Below are 20826 nucleotides of genomic sequence, written 5' to 3'. Positions count from 1 at the left end.
AAATATTTTTTGAAAATGCTATTTTTGAGAAAGAAAAATATTTTTAGGCTGTTTGGCTGCCTCGGATATTCGTTTTACGGAAAATCAATTCCAGTGTTTGGTTTGTTCAAACATTTTTACAGAAAATGCTTTACATAGCCAAGCCACCCAATTTTCCATACACTTCTTTAGCCGTAAACATATGGAAAATGAATCAATTCCACACTCACTCACAAAAAAAACAAAACCCAACAAAAAAATTCATCAAACCCAATCAAATTGAGAGAAGAAGGAAGAGAGAGAGGCGACTGGGTTCGATCTAGAGGCGAAATCGCGCAGCGGAGGCAAAGGCAAGATCGAGCGGCGTTGGAGTCAAACTAGTGCGATCGTCGGATTGGAGCTCAGTCTATGGTTGTCGAACTGGAGCTCAGTCTATGGTCGTCGGACTGGAGCTCAGGGTTCACCGGCGAAGTCGAAGGCGTGATCTGGGCTCTCTTCTCTCTCTCTCTCTCTCTCTCTCTCTCTCTCTCTCTCTCTCTTTACGCGCGAGTCCGAAAATGGTTTGAAGTGAAAATAAAAATGTAAAACTATTTTCGAGTCAAAGGCTTATTTTACATGGTCAACTGAATATATTTTCCAGAAAATTTATTTTCTATGCGTAACCAAACACCCGCATTTACGGAAAACCATTTCCTAAAATGGTTTTACACCAAAAGAAACGCAGCCTAAGATCCAATACCAATACTAATACCAATATTACATTGGGAGTAATTAGCCATCACTCTTCCTTTTTTTTTTTAATTATTTCTTCACTTCTTTATATTATTTTTAAAAAAAATTATTTCTTCACTTCTTTATATTATTTATTTTTTTCTTTTTTTGAGTTTTAATTTATAGTGTTTACTTCTGATGATAACTCTTTATTATCAGACTAAGACACTGTTGAGGGGAAATTTTTTGACGTTCCCAAATAGAATATAGGGTAACCAAGCCAAAACTCGACTATGGGCTCTTAAGATAGTACTCAAAGGTTTTCAGTGTGATGACAAAGTCTATCTAAGCAAGAAACAAAGGCTGCACATGACAAAATAGCAACAAAAGCCCAGTGAAAAACACGTTACAATACTTAATTAGTACATTAATGGTCCTGGTCCGATAGTTTAAATCAGTCTTCTAGTGGTATGGTATTATTAAGTCAACATAAGGGAAAACTTCCATAGTTTTCAAAACATTATGGCTTTTATCATAAGAATACTAAATAAGGATTAAAGGTTTCATAATTACAAATAAAAGAGGAAAAATAGGATGGAATGAAGGGAGAGAGAGATCTTAGCTTAGTGCAGCAAGTATTAAACTATGATTTTTATGAGTATGTGTGCATAAAGCATGAATGAGGTAATGTGGGCTGTTCTGAGTGAGTGAGATTGGATTAACACTAAGATTAAGGCTTTAGTGAGTAGTGGGTTAAAGGGGGATGAGTGGTGAGCTTAAGGAGAGCTAAACCACAAGTAAAATGGCAAATAAATTAAGAGTTTCAGAGGGGTAGTCGCTTGTGACTAATTGGGAGACATTTATAAGCTATGATCGTGTAAAGAAGAAAAAAGAATATATGAGGTTAAATGAGTGTGGGCTGAAGGGGATGAGTAGTGAGCTTAAAAAGAGTTGAATTGCAAGCAAAATGACCAATCAATCAAAAAGTTTCAGAGGGAGTTGTTATGAGTTTGTAGGCTGAGATGCTTATGCTTTTTATAATGGAGTTTAGAGAAGCATTAATTAACAATAATCCAAAAAATGTAGGTCTAATTCAGGGGAGCCTTGATAGATGAATTAATAACTTGGATTTGGCCTAAAAATTGGAGATTTGCTTTTGGGGCTATTTTGCTTCTTTGGGCAATGTCACACATGGGTAGTATTTTAGGTAATCTTGCATTAAATGCTAAGATTGTTGAGATTGTGTTCAGCCAATGGGATTAAGGCAAGTATTAAGGAAGAATTCTAGTGCTATAATTGAGATTTGGACTCACAAGAAGTAAGATTCAACATCCCAAGCCAAGTGTCAAGCTCTAAGTTCACTTCAGGGGGTTCCGCTGGAGATCCCTTTTTGCATTCCAAACCACATGTTCCCAATTTTTCCCCTTTAGGATTCATGGGCTTGATACATGAATCACGTCTTGAACGTTTTTAACATTTATAGTATCAATTTGTTGAAATTTGAATGACTTGGTTTCAACTCCCCTTCCGCTGGAGATGCAATAAGATGATGGAATCTCATCATCCTTTTGACTTCAGCTGATATGACATCCTTTAGGCACTGTTCACATCAAGCAGAGGGTGGCAGAAAATTGATGGGATAGCCCCTAGTTCATCCTCAAATGCTTGGTTCTCTTATAGGGGTATCTAGTTGTTTTTTTAGTTAGGTATGAACAAAGGTTGGTTGCCCACTTTCAAGCCTCTTGCTGGGACCTTTTTGGGCTAGAACTTTGCTCCATTTCAACATTTTTAGTTGGGCCACATGGCCCTTTCTTTACTTGGGCTTGCTTCCTTCTCCATGAAATTTTTGGGCCTACAAAATGGGCATTAAAGACATTATTTGCCATGTGTTTTTTACTCCTCATGGGCTTTAGTTATTAGTAGAAATAAAATGAATTCATGAGCTTTAATAAATATTTATGATAGATTTTGGGTATTAATTTCCATGGGCTTTAAATAACAACTTGTATAGTTTATCCTAATTTTTGCTATGGATTTCTTTGTAAATAATATTTTCTTTGGGGCTTTTTAAGTAATGTCCTCTAATATTTTTCTTGAGAATAATATTTACTATGGGTTTTTAAATAAATATGGTAATAATCACTATAATGGAATAATGTGATGTTCTCATAAATTTCTTTATAGATAATCATAATGGACATGTAGGATGAATAATTACCATGAGTTTTGGTAATAAATATTATGAATGTTGTGATGTAAGATAGATAGTGAACATGAGTTTATAATATAAAATAAATAAATGTCATGGGTCTAATAATCATATCTTTTCATGGGCTTTTATAAGATGATTGTCATGGGTTTTGACAGTAGATAATTCATAAATTCTATAAGCTTGTAATATTATGGTAATAAGTTTAAGGATCTAAAGTTTTGTTCATTATTGGACTTTTAAGTGAAATAATTATAATATAGTATTTTGTCAAGCATTGATAACCTTTAGCTTTCGATAAATAGTGCCAAGTAATTAGCTTGGGTTTTTAATAGTGTCAACGTAAGTTGGGTTTTTGATTTTGCCAATGCGAATTGGGCTTTGATATTACTAATGAGAATTGAGTTTTAATTATTGCCAGCGAGAACTAGGCTTTGATATTACCAATGAGAATTAGGCTTTGATATTGTTAATGTGAATTGGGTTTTGGATAAATAAATTGCCATGGGTTTATGCCATGGGTTTAAACCATGGGCTTTGATTATGGATTTGAATTCCATTGATAAAATTGTTTTGCTATAGATTTGAATCATGGGCTTTTCAAATATTATCAAACATAAGTATTCTTGGGTTTTAAATAGAATAGGATGTGTGTATCGAGTTCATAGGGCTGGTTTTGGGCTTAGCTAAATAATGATAATAAAATTGGATAAAATATGAGTTCTTGGTCTTTTTGTAATAATTTATATCATAACCCAATTTAAGAGATGAGATATGAAACATTTGTTATTAACATAATAGTAGGGCAAAAAATATTTGGGAAAACCCAATAACTTATTAGTGGTATTTGAAAATAAATATGTGTTACTCAAATAAAATTAGGTGTTAAAAAAAGTACCCTAACAGACACCAATCAGGTTTTTGTGGTAGCGAGAATTAAACTCCAAATTTTTTATTCAACCATCAGATATTTTACCAGTTAAGCTAATTAGAACCCATATTTTTTTATTTAATGGTTAAAATTAAAAGTTGATTTTTTAGCTCTTAATTTTAGTCATCAAGATTGATTTCTTGATTGCACATGGTTCAATACAATTAATCTCAATCCACTTTTTTTTATACAAAAGATATAGTATAATCCTCATTTGTTAATGTTGGAGTATTTAGGCCATAGGATTTAAAATCAATAAGTTTTATGAAGAATTGTAAATGAATTTTTAGATATAAACTTAACCATAAACAACATATTTTAAGTTGTAAATACTTTGTTCTAACAAAGCCAAAGGGGCAAAACTTAGGAGCGGCAATTTATATTCAAGTTGTATTGAGGTATGGGTATTCAAATATACCTTAACTTGACCCATTTAATAACAGTGTCGAATCCCTTAATTCTATCACAATCCATTAATTAAACAATTTGGTACAACACGATTAATTTTAACATGTTTAAAACACAATTTAAGAAACATAGAGTTTTTTTCTATTTGTTTTAGGTAAAAGAATCAAGGACTTTCAATTTTATCGAAGAATTTATCAATATAATCATTAAAATTATTTTAATTACTTAATTACATTTAAAAATTAAAATTTATTTGAGAGAAAAATGACATTTATTTATTTAAATCAAGTCATTTGGGTTTATTGTAGTTTAACCAGGTCAACACAAAAAAATGATTTATTAATCACGTTAAAGTGTGTTAACCTGTTTTTGATAATAACCCCTTTATACTAAAAAAAAAAAAAAATCGTGTTGTGTTCGCAAGTCGTATTGAATATTGTCACTTGTCAAAACTTTCTTCTTAAAAAATAGGGCAAAACTTAGGTACAATATATTAGAATTTCAATTAAATTCAAACATATTTTTGCATTTATAAATACATCACAAACAATAATTTTTTCTAAGGAGAGTAAAATTCAATTTTGTTATATGTTTGAATTTAATGTGGGAACTTTATTTAAGAGTGTAAATTTGGTCTGAATGAGGCGCAAAACATGGATTTTAAGCCCTCCAATAAGAAACCTCTGCATCTGCATTTTCCTAATAACTTCTCTCATTCCCAAATTTTACACATCTTTCTCTCACGTGGGTCATGTCTTCTCTCTCTCTCTCTCTCTCTCTCTCTCTCTCTCTCTCTCTCTCTCTCATTTCTATTTCTTTTTCCTTGGATCTAATCTTATCCTCCTCGGACAGGAGATGTCCTCCTCGGACTGGAGATATCCTCCTCGGAAAGCGATGATCCTCTACCCAGAGGATTCCGCTCCAATCTGGACCTCGCATTCTATTCATCCTTCTCTTCGGATGTGAAACAGTTCTCTCGTGGGTGTTCGGGCCGTTAACTTGGGCCTGATCCTTTTATCCCCCACATTAATCATAAACAACATATTTTAAGTTGTAAATACTTTGTTCTAACAAAGCCAAAGGGGCAAAACTTAGGAGCGGCAATTTATATTCAAGTTGTATTGAGCTATGGGTATTCAAATATACCTTAACTTGACCCATTTAATAACAGTGTCGAATCCCTTAATTCTATCACAATCCATTAATTAAACAGTTTGGTACAACACGACTCATTTTAACACGTTTAAAACACAATTTAAGAAACATAGAGTTTTTTTCTATTTGTTTTAGGTAAAAGAATCAAGGACTTTCAATTTTATCAAAGAATTTATCAATATAATCATTAAAATTCTTTTAATTACTTAATTACATTTAAAAATTAAAATTAATTTGAGAGAAAAATGACATTTATTTATTTAAATAAAGTCATTTGGGTTTATTGTAGTTTAAGCAAGTCAACACAAAAAAATGATTTATTAATCGCGTTAAAGTGTGTTAACCTGTTTTTGATAATAACCCTTTTATACTAAAAAAAAAAAGCGTGTTGTGTTCGCAAGTCATATTGAATATTGTCACCTGTCAAAACTTTCTTCTTAAAAAATAGGGCAAAACTTAGGTACAATATATTAGAGTTTCAATTAAATTCAAACACATTTTTGCATTTATAAATACATCACAAACAATATTTTTTTCTAAGGAGAGTAAAATTCAATTTTGTTATATGTTTGAATTTAATGTGGGAACTTTCTTTAAGAGTGTAAATTTGGTCCGAATGAGGCGCATTACATAGATTTTACACCCTCCAATAAGAAACCTCTGCATCTACATTTTCCTAATAACTTCTCTCATTCCCAAATTTTACACATCTTTCTCTTATGTGGGTCATGTCTTCTCTTTCTCTGTTGACTCTCTCTCTCTCTCTCTCTCTCTCTCTCTCATTTCTATTTCTTTTTCCTTGGATCTAATCTAATCTCATGCTTGGATTTTTTGTGAAGTAAATTTTACCTTAATCTTACAAAAGAAATTTGGATTTTTTTTAATATAAAAATTGGTAACATAACTCTTCTTGTATTTTTATTTTATTTTTATTTTTTTTATAGTCCTTATTGTTTTCTATTCTTGTTGACTCAAATAGTTAATAGTGAGGTACTAGAGAAAATCCATTCTCAAAACAAATTTATATACTCAACGTCCACTATACATACAAGAACAGAGAGGAACATAATGGGATTATAAAATGGGAAATGGATAATAATATGACATTTTAAGTGAAGTGGAGATTTGGACAAGAAATACTGTACAAATATATCAAATTATTATGCCCTATTAGGGGTGTTCGCATTTGGATCGGGCTTGGTATTACACCTGATGCAATTACCCTATCCCCCTCTCACAACATCTTTTTAATATAAAACACAATTCTAAAATTTCTAACATATCTAAAAAGTAGAAATCATATTGCAAGATAAAATTGTATTGTAAAACATGAAATACTTTAGAACATATAATGAATAGAAGAATATAAAGAAAGTGAATAAGAGAGAGACATATTTAAACCCACTCATTCAGTAAAACCTAACTACTTCATAGTTAAAGACTTAATATAAACTTCAACAGATAATAGTTCAGTAAACCAATCAAGCATAGAAGTGTAGAGCAGTAATTCCATTTCATAGTAAAAAACTCGAATAAACTTGAACAGATAATAGTGCAGTATACCAATCAAGTGGTAGAATAGCAATTGAAATGACATTGACAAAAAAAGGTAGACAGATATTACAAACTCTCATAACTGCAAGAAATGCAGTGAATCATACCCATCCTTATGTGTGTAGAAAAATGGTACCCATGCATCCCCTCTTGGCTTAGATTCTCATCATCATGCTGCTACTTCACATCTTTTGGCTGTACTGGTTCAATGGTGAAAGGAATTAAAGATGTTCTAATAACCTAAAAACAAACACAATACAGCACCCCATAAATATCTAATTAAAGAAATATAGTATAAAAAAGCAAATTTTACAATTGTTAAGCTCTCTAATGAAAATCTAAAGGAATACAGTATATTGAAGCAAACCATATATCTTCGTTAAGATTCCTACTCTAGAAGAATTGAGAGAGATTTATCTCATCTTTAGCTGTTTAGGAAAATTTAGTATCAAACTCAGGAACGGGTACCAACCTTTTGATGTCAAGAATCATGACAACAGTCTCAATGCCATTTTTCAACAGTACACTCTTTTGATGTTAAGCTCTCTAGTTAATAAGATATATAGTTTGCTTTTCTATGCTAAATTCATTTTATTAGAGTTTCATTGTTTGTTGTATTGTTTCTGTTTTCAATATATGTGTGTATATGTACTATACTTTTCTTTAAGTGTAAGAAAAAACATTCCATAAAAATGAGTTGTATTGATTATGTTTTCAATATGTGTGTACTATACTTCCAAAGTAGTACTATACTTATCTTTAAGTGTAAAAAAAATAAAAATAAAAAACAATTCTATGAAAATGAGTTGTATTATTTCTATTTTCAATATATGTGTATGTAATATACTTCTAGAATATTACTATACTACAAAAAAAAAAAAAAAAAAAAAAACATTCTATGAAACATGAGTTGTTGTATTAATTGTTTCAGTTTTATATATATTATTAGTCACTAACTAAACTACTTAAGCAAAGTGAAGCAAATAGCCACTCCACATCCACAAGAAGCATAAGAAGAGTAGTCATTGCAATTTTAAAACTAATATTCACAAACAAATATCCTCAAAAACATTAGCTCTGGAAATTGATTTTGTTTTGGAATCAATAACATAAATCTCCTCAAAAGCAAGTATGAACTTTGGGTTATCCAACCTCTGGTTCCTATATTGATTTGTCTAAGAAACCTGGAACAGAAATGCAGTAAATTAATGGCTCAATAATTTACATAGAACCCTGTTTAATAAGTTAGAATTTAAAAACGATGATTGACAACATAACTACCTGACAGCCAAGATCCCCAAGTCCCAAAATTTGCTCACCATTTGTCACAACAATTACTTGAATAGTCCTTTCAAGCCAGTTGTTCAACACCTCAAGAATCTTGCCCCTGCAAAATCCAAGCACTCCTTCATATTATGACTAAAGTAGCTCTAAGTTGCACATAGTTACAGCAGAAACAGAAATTCATACTTTTCTTTCAAACTTATGTAAAGATCCTGAGGACGCTTTAAGATGCTCCATTCTTTTGGCAAGCCTTACTCACAGTTGGAGAATAGACAACTGGGAGCAATTCCCCAATATTATCAATGAGAAGTTTGTAGAACAGCCCTTCATTCCTCTCCTATAAAAAATAAAACATAAAAAATTTTAAAAAGAAATATCTGTATTACCCCTCTTTCAAAATTTCAATAGGACTTCATTCACCACATAAAGATAAATTAAGTCCATTTGTCTTTCCACAGAATTTTAAGCACACAAACATGCATTCCAACAAAGCCTCATTAAAGAAAGGGGTTTAATTATACCAACAATAGAAAGATGATGGAAATAAAGAAACAATAAAAATGTTAAGGCATCATAATTAAACAAACTATAGTCCTACAATGTCTCAACATCTCAAGATGATCCCAAACTTGAAAATATACAATCAGTCCAAATGTCATTATGCACAAGACAATCATTTTCAATACTATTCAAAATATTATCAGACAACTTGTCAGCACATGGTGACCATATGCAAACAATGTACAACAATCATCATCAAAACTAAATTCAATGATGGTGAAACTCGTAAGTCTTACCTGAAGCTCCATCAAGGCAATGTATTTTTGCAGTGGGACTTGAATTTGTCGAATTTTCTGCATCAATTTCTTCTCCTGGGATTAGTAAAACACAAAATAGGGTCTTGGCAAATTCAAATTATGAGAACAATGAATCAGATAAAACGATACTATAAGCCAATATCACTAAATCAAATGCACTCAATTTGTATAGAGTAAGAAAATGTAAATATTAAGTATTCTAAATGACACAATGGATTCTGCATAGCCACCTTGCCTAATCATATCAAAATATGCCCAAAGGATCCAAAAGCCAAGACAAAGTATTCAAATTAAAAACTTTCACCCTTGACCATAACACTGTTTGCCTTATAAATAATTTGCAAAGGGTGGACTTGAAACAGCACACATAATTATTTCCATAGTTATGTATTTCCAAATAAAGCAATCCAATATATTTTTATTAAAGCACCCATCTACCAGCAAAGAATCAAACAATCTATTCTCAAAACCACCGATATCCCTATCAAGCATCCTTAACAATCTAAAAGCTAACACAGTGATCCCTCTTGTCATCTTAAATCCATGTTTATTTATCACTTAAGGAATCCCATCAAAGTTGAGCTTCTATAACCCATAAAGTTGACCTATAATGAACTCTAGTAATCCAAATTAGGTACCTTTACAGACTTAACACAAACTACTAAATTAAACAACAAAATTTAGTTAAAGTGGTGACCTCCACATTGATCATAGCCCAGTGACTAATTCCAGGTCCACAATCTACACATTTTATTCCCATGATCAAATATAGGCTTTCCCAAAAATGAAAACCCAAATAGTAATTTAAACTTTCTCATACTCATAAATTGATAAAAACCACTCACGTCATCACTTCAAAACACATCCACATTCAATGACACCAAAACCAATTGTCAACAAAGCTCATAATTAGAAACAAAACCTTGCTAGCATAGGATTTAGACTTTCACAGATTTCCCCATCCAATTATCTTCATTCTATTTTTTCCATTGAAGTACTATCTGACTCTATTCCTAAACTAAATCAACCTTGTGACTCTTTTTTTCCCCTTTCAATATACATATGAAGCAATTTTCAATTATTTGACATAAACTTTCTAAAGTCAGGTATGTGAATCTGTTTGGAATTTGGGTGAGAAAAAGGAAATTACTATATTGCTTAAGAAATTAGATACCTAACTTAGCAATTTTAAACTTTTTATTACTCTCCTATGTTCTTTAACAGATCCAAATGGAGGCTTAATGAGATATTATCGCATAATGTATTCCTTCTCCCACATGTACCCATTATCCACACATCAGTAATCCAACCTAGTCTTCAAAAATACAATCAAGTTAGTTCACCCTATTAGCACAACCCCATTTTTCATATAGCAAAAATATACACCTATGAATATAAGTTATAAAACAGAAATAGATGACTTAATGACATATTGAACAGCAAGATGCAGCTTAGTGACCATGGGCCATCATCAAATAGTTTATGCAATTTCATTTATTTTATTATTCCAATACATGTTCAACAGTTACTCTTGTAGGCCTTTTGTCAAATAGCTAATAGATGTAGCCTTTATTTTTATTGATGGTATAACGACTTAAAAATGAATGAAAATATGTAATTTAATTCAAAATAAAATTGAATTGATCATTCTCCTAATTATGTCATGCAAACCTAATCCCTAAATCTGATATACCACCAATTTTAGGCTTAAGCCGAAAAATCCAAGTTATATTCAATACATACAACAAAAGAACTGGGGATATAACCTTATTGCAATCGATGAACACCACTGTTAGTCCAGCAAATCTATCTCAAAGAGCTACTTAATGGTCATTGCAATCTTCTTCGACACACTTATTCCATATGTTGCCTCTCCATTAGACTGGGGATGTATCTGCAACTAGGGCGATCGCAGCTGTTGAGTTGTGCCAGAGAAGGTGGAGCCGTTGAGTTGTGGGAGAGGACTAATGGTGGTTCTGGGTTGTGGAGAGAAAATTAAGAGTGAAGATGGGCAAAGAATAGCAATTTATTTTATTTCATTTTTTTATTTTTTTTTTGTATATTGGGTTTTATGTATTATTGGGTTTTAGAGAAAAAAAAATCAAAATTTTTGTATTTTTTTTAAATGATGCTGACGTGGAAAATTGTGGTGCTAGCAGAGGCTTCAGTTATATATATATATATAGATTATACTATACTATATTTCCAAAGTAGTACTATATTCTCTTTTAAAAGGGTCTTGCATTCAATTTGGAAGTGACTTGCACTTGCAATTTTTCTCTTCTACTAAGTTGTAGGTTAATGGAAAATCCACAATACTATTACAACAAAAAAAATCATTGCAATAACATTAGTGTTATTCCAATTGTTGATATAAAGTGTTGCTATAAATTTTGAAGTAATAGGTTTGTGCAACAAATAAATTTGACAAATATCTTGTAGGTATAGTCTATTACTTCAAGAAATACCAAACAAATATATCAAATTATTATGCCCTATTGGGGGTGTTTGCATTTGGATTGGGCTTGGTATTGTACCCAATGCACTCTCACAATATCTTTTTAATATAAAGCACAATTCTAAAATTTCTAACATATCTAAAAAGTAGAAATCATATTGCAAGATAAAATCGTATTGTAAAACATAAAATACTTTAGAACATATAAAGAATATAAGACTATAAAGAAAATAAATAAGAGAGAGACATATTTAAACCCTCTCATTTAGTAAAACCCAACCACTTAATAGTCAAAGACTTAATATAAAGAACAGTAATTCCACTCCCTTGTAAAAAACTCAAATAATCTTAAACAAATAATAGTGTAGTATACCAATCAAGTGGTAGAACAGCAATGGAAAGGACATTGACAATAAAAGTAGACATATATTACAGACTCTCATGACTACAAGAAATGCGGTGCATCCTACCCATCCTTATTTGTGTAGAAAGACGGTACCCATACATCCACTATTGGCTCAGATTCTCACCATCATGTTGCTGCTTCACATCTTTTGGCTGTCCTGGTTCAATGTGAAAGGAATTGAAAATGTTCTAGTAACTTAAAAATGAACACAATACAACAACCCAAAAATATCTAATTAAAGAAATACAATATAGAGAAGCAAACTTTACCATTGTTAAGCTCTCTAATGAAAATCTAAAGGAATGCAATACAATGAAGCAAAGCATATAACTTCATTAAGCTCCCTACTCCAAAAGAATTGAGAGAGATTTACCTCATCTTTAATTGTTTAGGAAAATTCAGTATCAAACTTAGGAACGGGTAACAACCTTTTGATGTTAAGAACCATGACAGTAGTCTCAATGCCATTTTTTAGCAGCACCCCCTTTTGATGTTAAGCTCTCTAATTAAGAAGATATATAATTTGCTTTTCTATGCTACATTCCTTTTATTAGATTTTCATCGGTTGTTGTATTGTTTATGTTTTCAATATATGTGTATATACGTACTATACTTCACTTTAAATGTAAGAAAAAACATTCCATGAAAGTGAATCATATTGATTTTGTTTTCAATATATGTGTGTATGTACTATACTTCCAAAGCAGTACTATATTTAAGTGTAAAATAAAACATTTTATGAAAATGAGTCGTATCGATTTTGTTTTCAATATATGTGTGTGTACGTACCATACTTCCAGAATAGTACTATACTTAAGTGTAAAAAAAAACATTCTATGAAAATGAGTTGTATTGTTTTTGTTTTCAATATATATGTGTGACTTGCAATTTTTCTTTGTATGTGTATATACATACTCTACTTCTCTTTAAATGTAAGAAAAAACATTCCATGAAAGTGAATTATATCGATTTTGTTTTCAATATATGTGTGTGTATGTACTATACTTCCAGAATAGTACTATACTTAAGTGTAAAAAAAAACATTCTATGAAAATGAGATGTATTGTTTTTGTTTTCAATATATATGTGTGACTTGCAATTTTTCTTTTATACTAAGTTGTAGGTTAATGGAAAATCCACAATTTTATATCACTACAAGAAAAAAAGTTTATTACAATGAAAAAATCGTTGCAAAAACATTAGAGTCATTGCAATAGTTGAAAATACTATAAATATATTTTATTTTATTTTATTTTCCTCTTTTCATTTCTGTTCATTTTCCATCAGCTATGACTGAACATGCATGTGTCAAGCTCACATGTTTTAACAACTATGTTCACAGCAAAAAAAAGAAAAAAAGAAAAAAGAGTAAAGAAAAAATGTTCAAAGTAACCATTCAAAATTCATAGGGAGTAGATTTTTCCACAAAAAAGAAAAAGTCGAAAAAGATATAAGAAAGTAAAGAAATAAGAGACACTTGATTAGTAATGTACGGTAGTCATGACTCCTAGCTCCTATTATTGTCATTTGTCAATACTCGATTCCATGCTCAAAACATACATTAACGCGAAGTAGTAGTTGATTAATTTAATAGAAGTGCTTAATTAATTTAATGAAATAACCAGCCAATGAAAGACAAGGTTATTTTTCTAAAAATATCATACACATAAAAAAAAAGATGGTAGATTTTCCTTTTTGATGGGAAATTCTAGAATTTATTAAACAACAGAAAGATCAAATACAAGTTTATCATGAGCACACACGTGCTCTAAGATACTTGGACATTCCTCTACCCAAGCAACAAAGTCCTCAATAGACTTGGCGTGCTGGGCCAAAACATGAGCAGATACATTTCCCTGTCATTTGGTATGAGAAAAGCTCCACTATTGAAATGAAGAAACTTGAAAGAGGAGCCAGCTAAAACGTTCACCACAAATGACGGCAGGGAAGCTAGCCCATGAACTGCGTTATAGATTTCCAACAAATCTGTCTCAAATTCTACGTCTTTGATTCCCACGTCCCTGGCAAAACAGACCCCAACTTCCAAAGCTTTTGCTTCGACAGCACCCAAAGGGTAATTACACTTCTTGCTCAGAGCTACGACCACATCCCCAACATCGTCCCTGATGATAACACCTGCCCCTGCTTGTTTCCTGTTTGAGAAGACTGCACCATCAGTATTGACCTTGTAGTGCCCAAGTCTTAGTGGCTTCCATGCAACCATGGTAGTAGCTTCAATCCGATTTCCAAATTTTAATTCATTCGCTTCCTGAAATTCATCCACTAGGTATAGAGCTCCCCTCCAAAAAGGAACGATCAACTTTACCTTTTCCACCAAACCGAAGAACATTCCTATTCTTCTAGATACTCCAACAGACCATGATGACCTTCTCAAGCAGCCCAGGACAGGTATCCTCCCACCTGTGTAAATTCTCCACCACATCCAAGAAATTCCAACTCGGAGAGATTTCAAACGGAAGCACAAACTTGCTTCATGTCCAAACTCCCCTTGCATGGTCGCAGAACCAAAACAAGTGGTAGACCATCTCCTCCTCCTTTCCACACAACTCATAAATTCCACTCGAAGCAATTTTTCGCTTTGCCAAGTTTGCTTTTGTGGCGAGAATGTCACGACCCGCCCTCCAAGCAAAATGCTTGACTTTCTGTGGGACGTTTAGGTGCCAAATTGCCTTCCATACCTTTCTGCAAACCAAGCCGTTTGAACAATCCCCCAAGGCTGTGCACTATTGCTCCTCCAAAGCCAACGCATAGGCACTTTTGACAGTGAATTTGCCGCTTCTATTTTCTGCCCATATTAATCTATCATTTGTGTCAATAGTACTAAGGGGAATACTCGTTATTGTCTCCCTGTCTTCGGGTAGAAACCAACTATTAATCTTTTCCATGTTCCACTCACTTGTTGCTCTATTTATGAGCTCGCAAACCAAAGCATTTTCAAAATTTGGCCTCTCCGACATTAGCACCTTATACGTGCTTGGTCTGGGAATCCATTTGTCCCACCACACTCTGACTATAATGCCATTCCCTACTTGCCACCTCATGCATCTTCGGACAACACAATGAGCCGCCATTAAGCTTCGCCAAGCATATGATGGCCTCAGACCTAAACTAGCCTCAACAAAGCTGCACCGTGGGAAGTATTTAGCTTTGCAAACATGGCTAAACAGAGAGGTGGAGTTAATTTGCAGCCGCCACCCTTGCTTGGCCAAGAGAGCCAAATTGAAACTTTTTAAATCGCAAAAGCCTAAGCCCCCTTTTTCCTTCGGCAAACACATCTTGTCCCAACTCAACCAAGCCAGTTTCTTCTCATTCTTCACTTGTCCCCACCAGAACTGTCTGATCATCCCGATAAGCTCCTTACATAATTTCATAGGAAGCAAAAAACAACTCATCGAGTAGGCAGGCACAGCTTGAGCCACGAATTTGATCAGAATCTCCTTTTTAGCATGTGTAAGTAATTTTTCCTTCCAACCCGAGACTTTGTTTGCCATTTTCTATTTAAGTTAAGCAAAAGTAGTATTCTTAGACCTCCCCACAAGCGACGGCAGACTGAGGTAAGATTCATAAGGTTTGATAACCTGGGCACCAAACATGGCTTTCACTCTCTCCTTTGTTCCAGCATCAGTATTTGGGCTAAAAAACAGGGAAGTTTTTGTGCAGTTTAGTGGTTGGCCTGAAGAGAGTTCATAGACTTTGAGAATCCTTTGAATTTTCGTGGCTTCACTCATTCCTGCTCTTCCAAACACCAAGCTATCATCAGCAAAAAATAAGTGGGATATTCTAGGTCCTTTAGCTGAAGCAGCCACACCTCTAATAACTTTCCTTTGGGCGGCACAATGAAGAAGGGCAGATAACCCCTCAGCACAAATTATGAAAAGGTAGGGCAACAGAGGGTCGCCTTGCCTCAGCCCTCGGGTTGACCGGATTTGGCCACAAGGTTGTCCATTGATCCGTATAGCATACTTCACCAAAGACACACATCGCATCACAATGCTAATCCATTTCTCATGAAAGCCTAGCTTCCTAATGATCTGTTGCAAACAATCCCATTTGACACGATCGTATGCCTTACTCATGTCCAACTTAACAGCCATTTCCCCGCATTTGCCCTTCTAAAAGAAGGTAGAATTAGTAGAATGTTATTCAGAAAAAAAAAAAAAAAAAAGATAAGAAAAGAAAATTAGAATGTTATTCAGCAAAAAAAAAAAAAAAAAAAGATAAGAAAAGAAAAGAAAAGAAAGAATTAGTAGAATGTAAATTAGAAAAGATATAACAACAGTACGCATCAAATCACTTTTGTACCATACATCCATTTTCCAATAAAAAAGATGGTTTATTAATTAATGTCGGCCCCACCCGTGTAAGGCCCTAGCATATCCATTAATCTTGTCTTACTTGCTACAAAAAGAGAGTAACACTTTGTTTGGTTGTAATTGAGAGAAGAGAAAGGAGAAGAAATAAGTAAAGCAGTGACAGCTCTAGGAATATTTTTTAGGAGATTCAATAAGAAATATAAATTATTCAAAATTTTAAACAAAAGATAAATTAAATATATCTACATCACCAAAAAAAAAAAAAAAAACTTTAATACATAAAGTTTTACAATCGCCTTCTATGATATTTCGTATTTTGAAATTGTTGTATGATATCTTCACTATCAATCCTACTAGCTACATCTGTTTCAATATACATAGTCAAGCAATCATTCATCCACTTATTTCCTATTTGATAGATTTATTTAATATTTCTTAAAATCTAAATGAGCTTTTTCTAAAGTTTAAGATTTAGCAAATCTACTTTTGTTGTTGGGCTAATTAAAATTTTTTTCCCCAGATTTTAGATCAAATTGATTTATTATTGAGATTTTTCTTTGTGTTTAAAAAGGTCAAGATATTGTTAAAATGATTATATTTAAGTTTATTTCAGTTGGGCTTTAAGTTAGAGTGTTCAAATTTTTATTTTAAGTGTCAAAACAGGAAAAATAAAATAAAAAATATTATAATAATAATTTTTTGGTTCAATTCAGGGGGTTCATTTGAACCCCCTGGGCTCCAAGTGGAGCTGCCCTTGAAGTGAAGGGAAAAGAAGGCAGGAGAAAAGGAAAAGAAAACACTTCTCTTGTATATGTTTGGAAATGGGGAGGTTAGGAGAAAAGAAAGAAGAAGTAATCTTTGTTTGACTTTTCCTCAAAAAAAAAAAAATTGTTTGACTTGCAAAGAGAAAAGAAAAGAAAAGAAAAGAATAGTCATCGTCTTTTTTGATATTTTATCCCCAATTTGGAAAGAGACAAAAATGGTGAGGCCGAGTGGAAAATCTAACAAACAATGGAATACCAAATTTTCTTCTCTCCCTTTTCACTCAATCCAAACAATGGAGTATCAAATTTTCCTCTACCTTTTTCTTCCCCCCTTTTCCATTATCTTACTTTTATTCTCAACCAAACATAGTATAAATCTTAACATGCAAAAGGATATTTTGTGAAACTTGTAACAAAATTTATATCCAAAATATTTATTCTTAAACTTTAAAAAAATGATTTTTTTTTCTCTCCAAAATCTCTAAAAACTTAGTAAAGCTTATGTTTAGCTTATTCAAACTCATGTTCAATTTTAAGTTGTCATGCTTTTATCCAATGTTTGAGGTTCAAATTCCTTTCCCCCTCCCCACTATCTACCTATGTTAATAAAAAAAAAAAAATAGAAAAGGTTTTTACTCAAGTGTAGCTTGAAAATTTTGCAAACTTTGTAAAATCTACGAGAAGAGAGATACCACACACCACACAATAATGAAGTCTAAAGGCCATTTTTAAACCACTATTCATTTGTTTGTTCCTTTGAATAAAACACTAGTCATTTTGATAGCAAGGGTGTTCCTTGGGAGACATCGGCTAGTTGTTTTAGTCATTTAATGTATCTAAAGGTCGCATGGTAAGGTTTTTTTTTTTTTTTTTTTTTTTTTGGAGAAAGAAGTTTGACCAAAGTTTAGAACACTATAATTAGGCCAAAATATTGTTTGGTCTTTAAATTTTATCAAATGTTTTTTTTTGGTCTTTTAAGTTTAAAATAATTTGTTTTTGTCCTAAAACTATTGAAAATTTTGTTTTTTCTCTAAATTATTGAAAATGTTTCACTTTGTTCTTTAATTTTTTTTAAAAAAAATATTTTTGTTTATCCCTAAACTTGGAAAAGGGTTCTTTTTACGTCTCTAATTTTGTCTATAAACTATGACAAAAATAGAACTTTATTTACAGACACAAAGATAAATTTTAGGGCAAATTTTAAGAATCAAAATTATATTTTATCCTTAATTGAAAAAAAAATTAAACTATCATTTATAAAAAATTGTAAAAAAAAAAAATAAATGGAAAAAAAAAAAGAATAAAAAAGCCAAAAACTGTCCAACTTAATCAATTAATTAATAAAAGAAGTCTATTTACTAAGCTCTAATAATATTTTTACAATAAATATTAAACGATAGATTACAGTTTTTATTATTATTTGAATCTATTGTAGAAATTAACTTTTTTTGTCTACTAGTAAAAGCAAGTAACAACCTATCACATATGTATTATAAAAATTGTTATGAACTTAGTATTTATCAATTAATAACTATCCCCAAAAAAAAAAAAAAACTATGGAGAATGAAAAACTATGAATTAAAAAAAAAAAAAAATTTATTTATTCATTTTTAGGCATAAGACAGCGTAGCATCTTTGTTAATTGTTGCTCATTTCATTCTGTTGGTGTTTTTAGACTTTTACACAGAGACATACTATCCTACACAGAGAGAGACAGAGAGACAGAGAGAGTTTACTTCAATGGCGGCCGCGAGAACCACAATATTGTCCATTTTAGTAATAACAACAGCTGCATCTCTCTGGTGTGTTTCATCATCGTCATCATCATCATCTTCAGCTGACGCTGCTGCTGCTGAATTTGTGAAGAAGACCGTTTCTTCCCACAAGATCGCCATCTTTTCCAAGTCCTATTGCCCGTACTCTCTTTTACTCTTTCTCCCCTACAATTTATTCTTTGCAATTCCAAGATCTTACATATATATTTGATTTTTCATTGCACTTTTATTATTATGTGTCTTTCACTTTTATTATATTCTATTGCTATTATTACAATACGATTCATTTTGGTTTCATTTTAATGCACTGGAAGAACCGGGATTTATTTCAACTAAGATTAAAGATACAGGGTGAAAACATAATTAAAAATGTGAGTTTTAATTAACTCAACTGGTAAAGTTTCTTATTATCACATAAAAGATCTGGGTTTGGGCCCCTGGAAGAACCAGGATATATTTCAACTAAGATTAAAAGATAAGGTTGATAACGTAATTAAAAATGTGGGTTTTATTGAGCTCAACTAATAAAGTCTCTTATTGTCGAATAAAAGATTTGGGTATACACAAAAAACCAATTGATGTCTTGGCAAAATGATTAAGAACAATCATCATAGAGTAGATGCCATAGCCATAGGTTAGGAATTAAAATTAAATAAATAAGCAATTAAGCAACAATTTCTTAGGCTGATAACCCCACATTATGTAAAAAAAAGGTTTGATTTTGAGTTAAGATTGTTCAGCGAAATCCCGGGGATTTTAATAGCAGCAAAGGAGGGAAGAGATTGGTTATTCAAATATTTTGTTTGTTTCTTTTGTGTCGGTTTGGAGATAGAGAATATCAAAGCAAGAGTTAATCAGGGGGACCTTTTTGACACAAACTTAAAATAATACGGACTAAAATGAAACATTTCAAAGGATGAGTACCATTTTGAAACATGGGGCAACGAGGATCAATTAGATCCACTTTTTGATCAAATTCTGTATAATTGGTAGCAGGAAGGATGCCATGGATCTTATTTACCCAGATGGTCTCCTTGTAATTTTATGTAGAAGTTATTATTATCTTGATTTGTCCATGATAGGGTCTGTTCAATAAAGGATCATATATTATTTTTGGTAAATGCTCTCTTTAGTCTCATTTTTATCTCTGCTAAAATGTAATTCTCGGCCTTTCTATGGGTTATGAAAGGCATTGAAGAATGAACTTTTTACCACAATTAACTGCAAAATATTTTAAAGAAAGTTCAGCAGATTCTAAATTACCAACATCTAAAAAATTGCAAGGGATATAAAATAGAATCATAAATGCTATGGACTTGCTTTGCATGCCTTTTAAATTGTAAAACTAAAGTGAATTGATTCTCTCTACTTTACACCTAGAAGCACACAAAATTGCCTTTAAATGTTATTTAATAGCTTCTATCCTAAGACAAAGAACTTGTGCAGTAATTATTAAATTATGAGATTATAATTTTGTTGTTTACATAGTATGATGTATGTATAAGTATTTTGTATATGTTTCTGCCAGTGAGTAAAGTGAATTTAAAGCCAATAAAGGATTTCAACAATATTGCTTGCATGTGCAAGCTAAATAATTTATATTTATTTTTTAGTTGAATATTTCATCTCATTTTTTCTCTTTTTCTATTTTTCCCCTTTTGGTAATGCAGGTATTGTAGAAAGGCAAAAAATGTTTTCAAATCATTAAACCAAGTCCCACATGTTGTTGAACTTGATGAGAGAGGTATGTGTGCAAATACCTTACTGATCAAAATGGTTTGTATAAAAAGGAAAATAATGAAGGATCTTGTGTATAAGAAGCTGGTAACAAGTAAAGTAGAACCAAAGGCGTAACAATTAGTAGCAATTAGCAAAGGTTATTGAATAGACTAGCAAACTTTTCAAGTTATATTAGTATGAATTGCTCATTCTTGCATATTTAAGTTCCGGTTTTGGTTTTTAGGATTAGCATCTCAGCACTATTGACTGCAAATATAATGTAGAAGCTCAAACTTATTTGGGGTTTTATGCATTGTATTT

General features: G+C 32.0%; 1 protein-coding gene across 1 annotated transcript; it reads right to left on the bottom strand.

Moving 5' to 3' along the window:
* Positions 1–14657: 14657 nt before the first annotated feature.
* On the bottom strand, positions 14658–15425 carry LOC136063601 (uncharacterized mitochondrial protein AtMg00310-like). The gene has a single exon (XM_065764240.1). It carries the CDS (start codon positions 15423–15425, stop codon positions 14658–14660), a length of 768 nt encoding a protein of 255 aa, XP_065620312.1.
* Positions 15426–20826: the final 5401 nt, after the last annotated feature.

Source organism: Quercus suber, unplaced genomic scaffold (genome assembly GCF_002906115.3).
Source record: "Quercus suber isolate HL8 unplaced genomic scaffold, Cork oak 2.0 scaffold_2, whole genome shotgun sequence".
Taxonomy (NCBI): domain Eukaryota; kingdom Viridiplantae; phylum Streptophyta; class Magnoliopsida; order Fagales; family Fagaceae; genus Quercus; species Quercus suber.
This window is presented reverse-complemented; position numbering and strand designations above follow the sequence as displayed.

Coding starts and splice junctions, on each gene's coding strand:
- LOC136063601 (XM_065764240.1), bottom strand. CDS start 15,425: ATGGCAAACAAAGTCTCGGGTTGGAAGGAAAAATTACTTACACATGCT.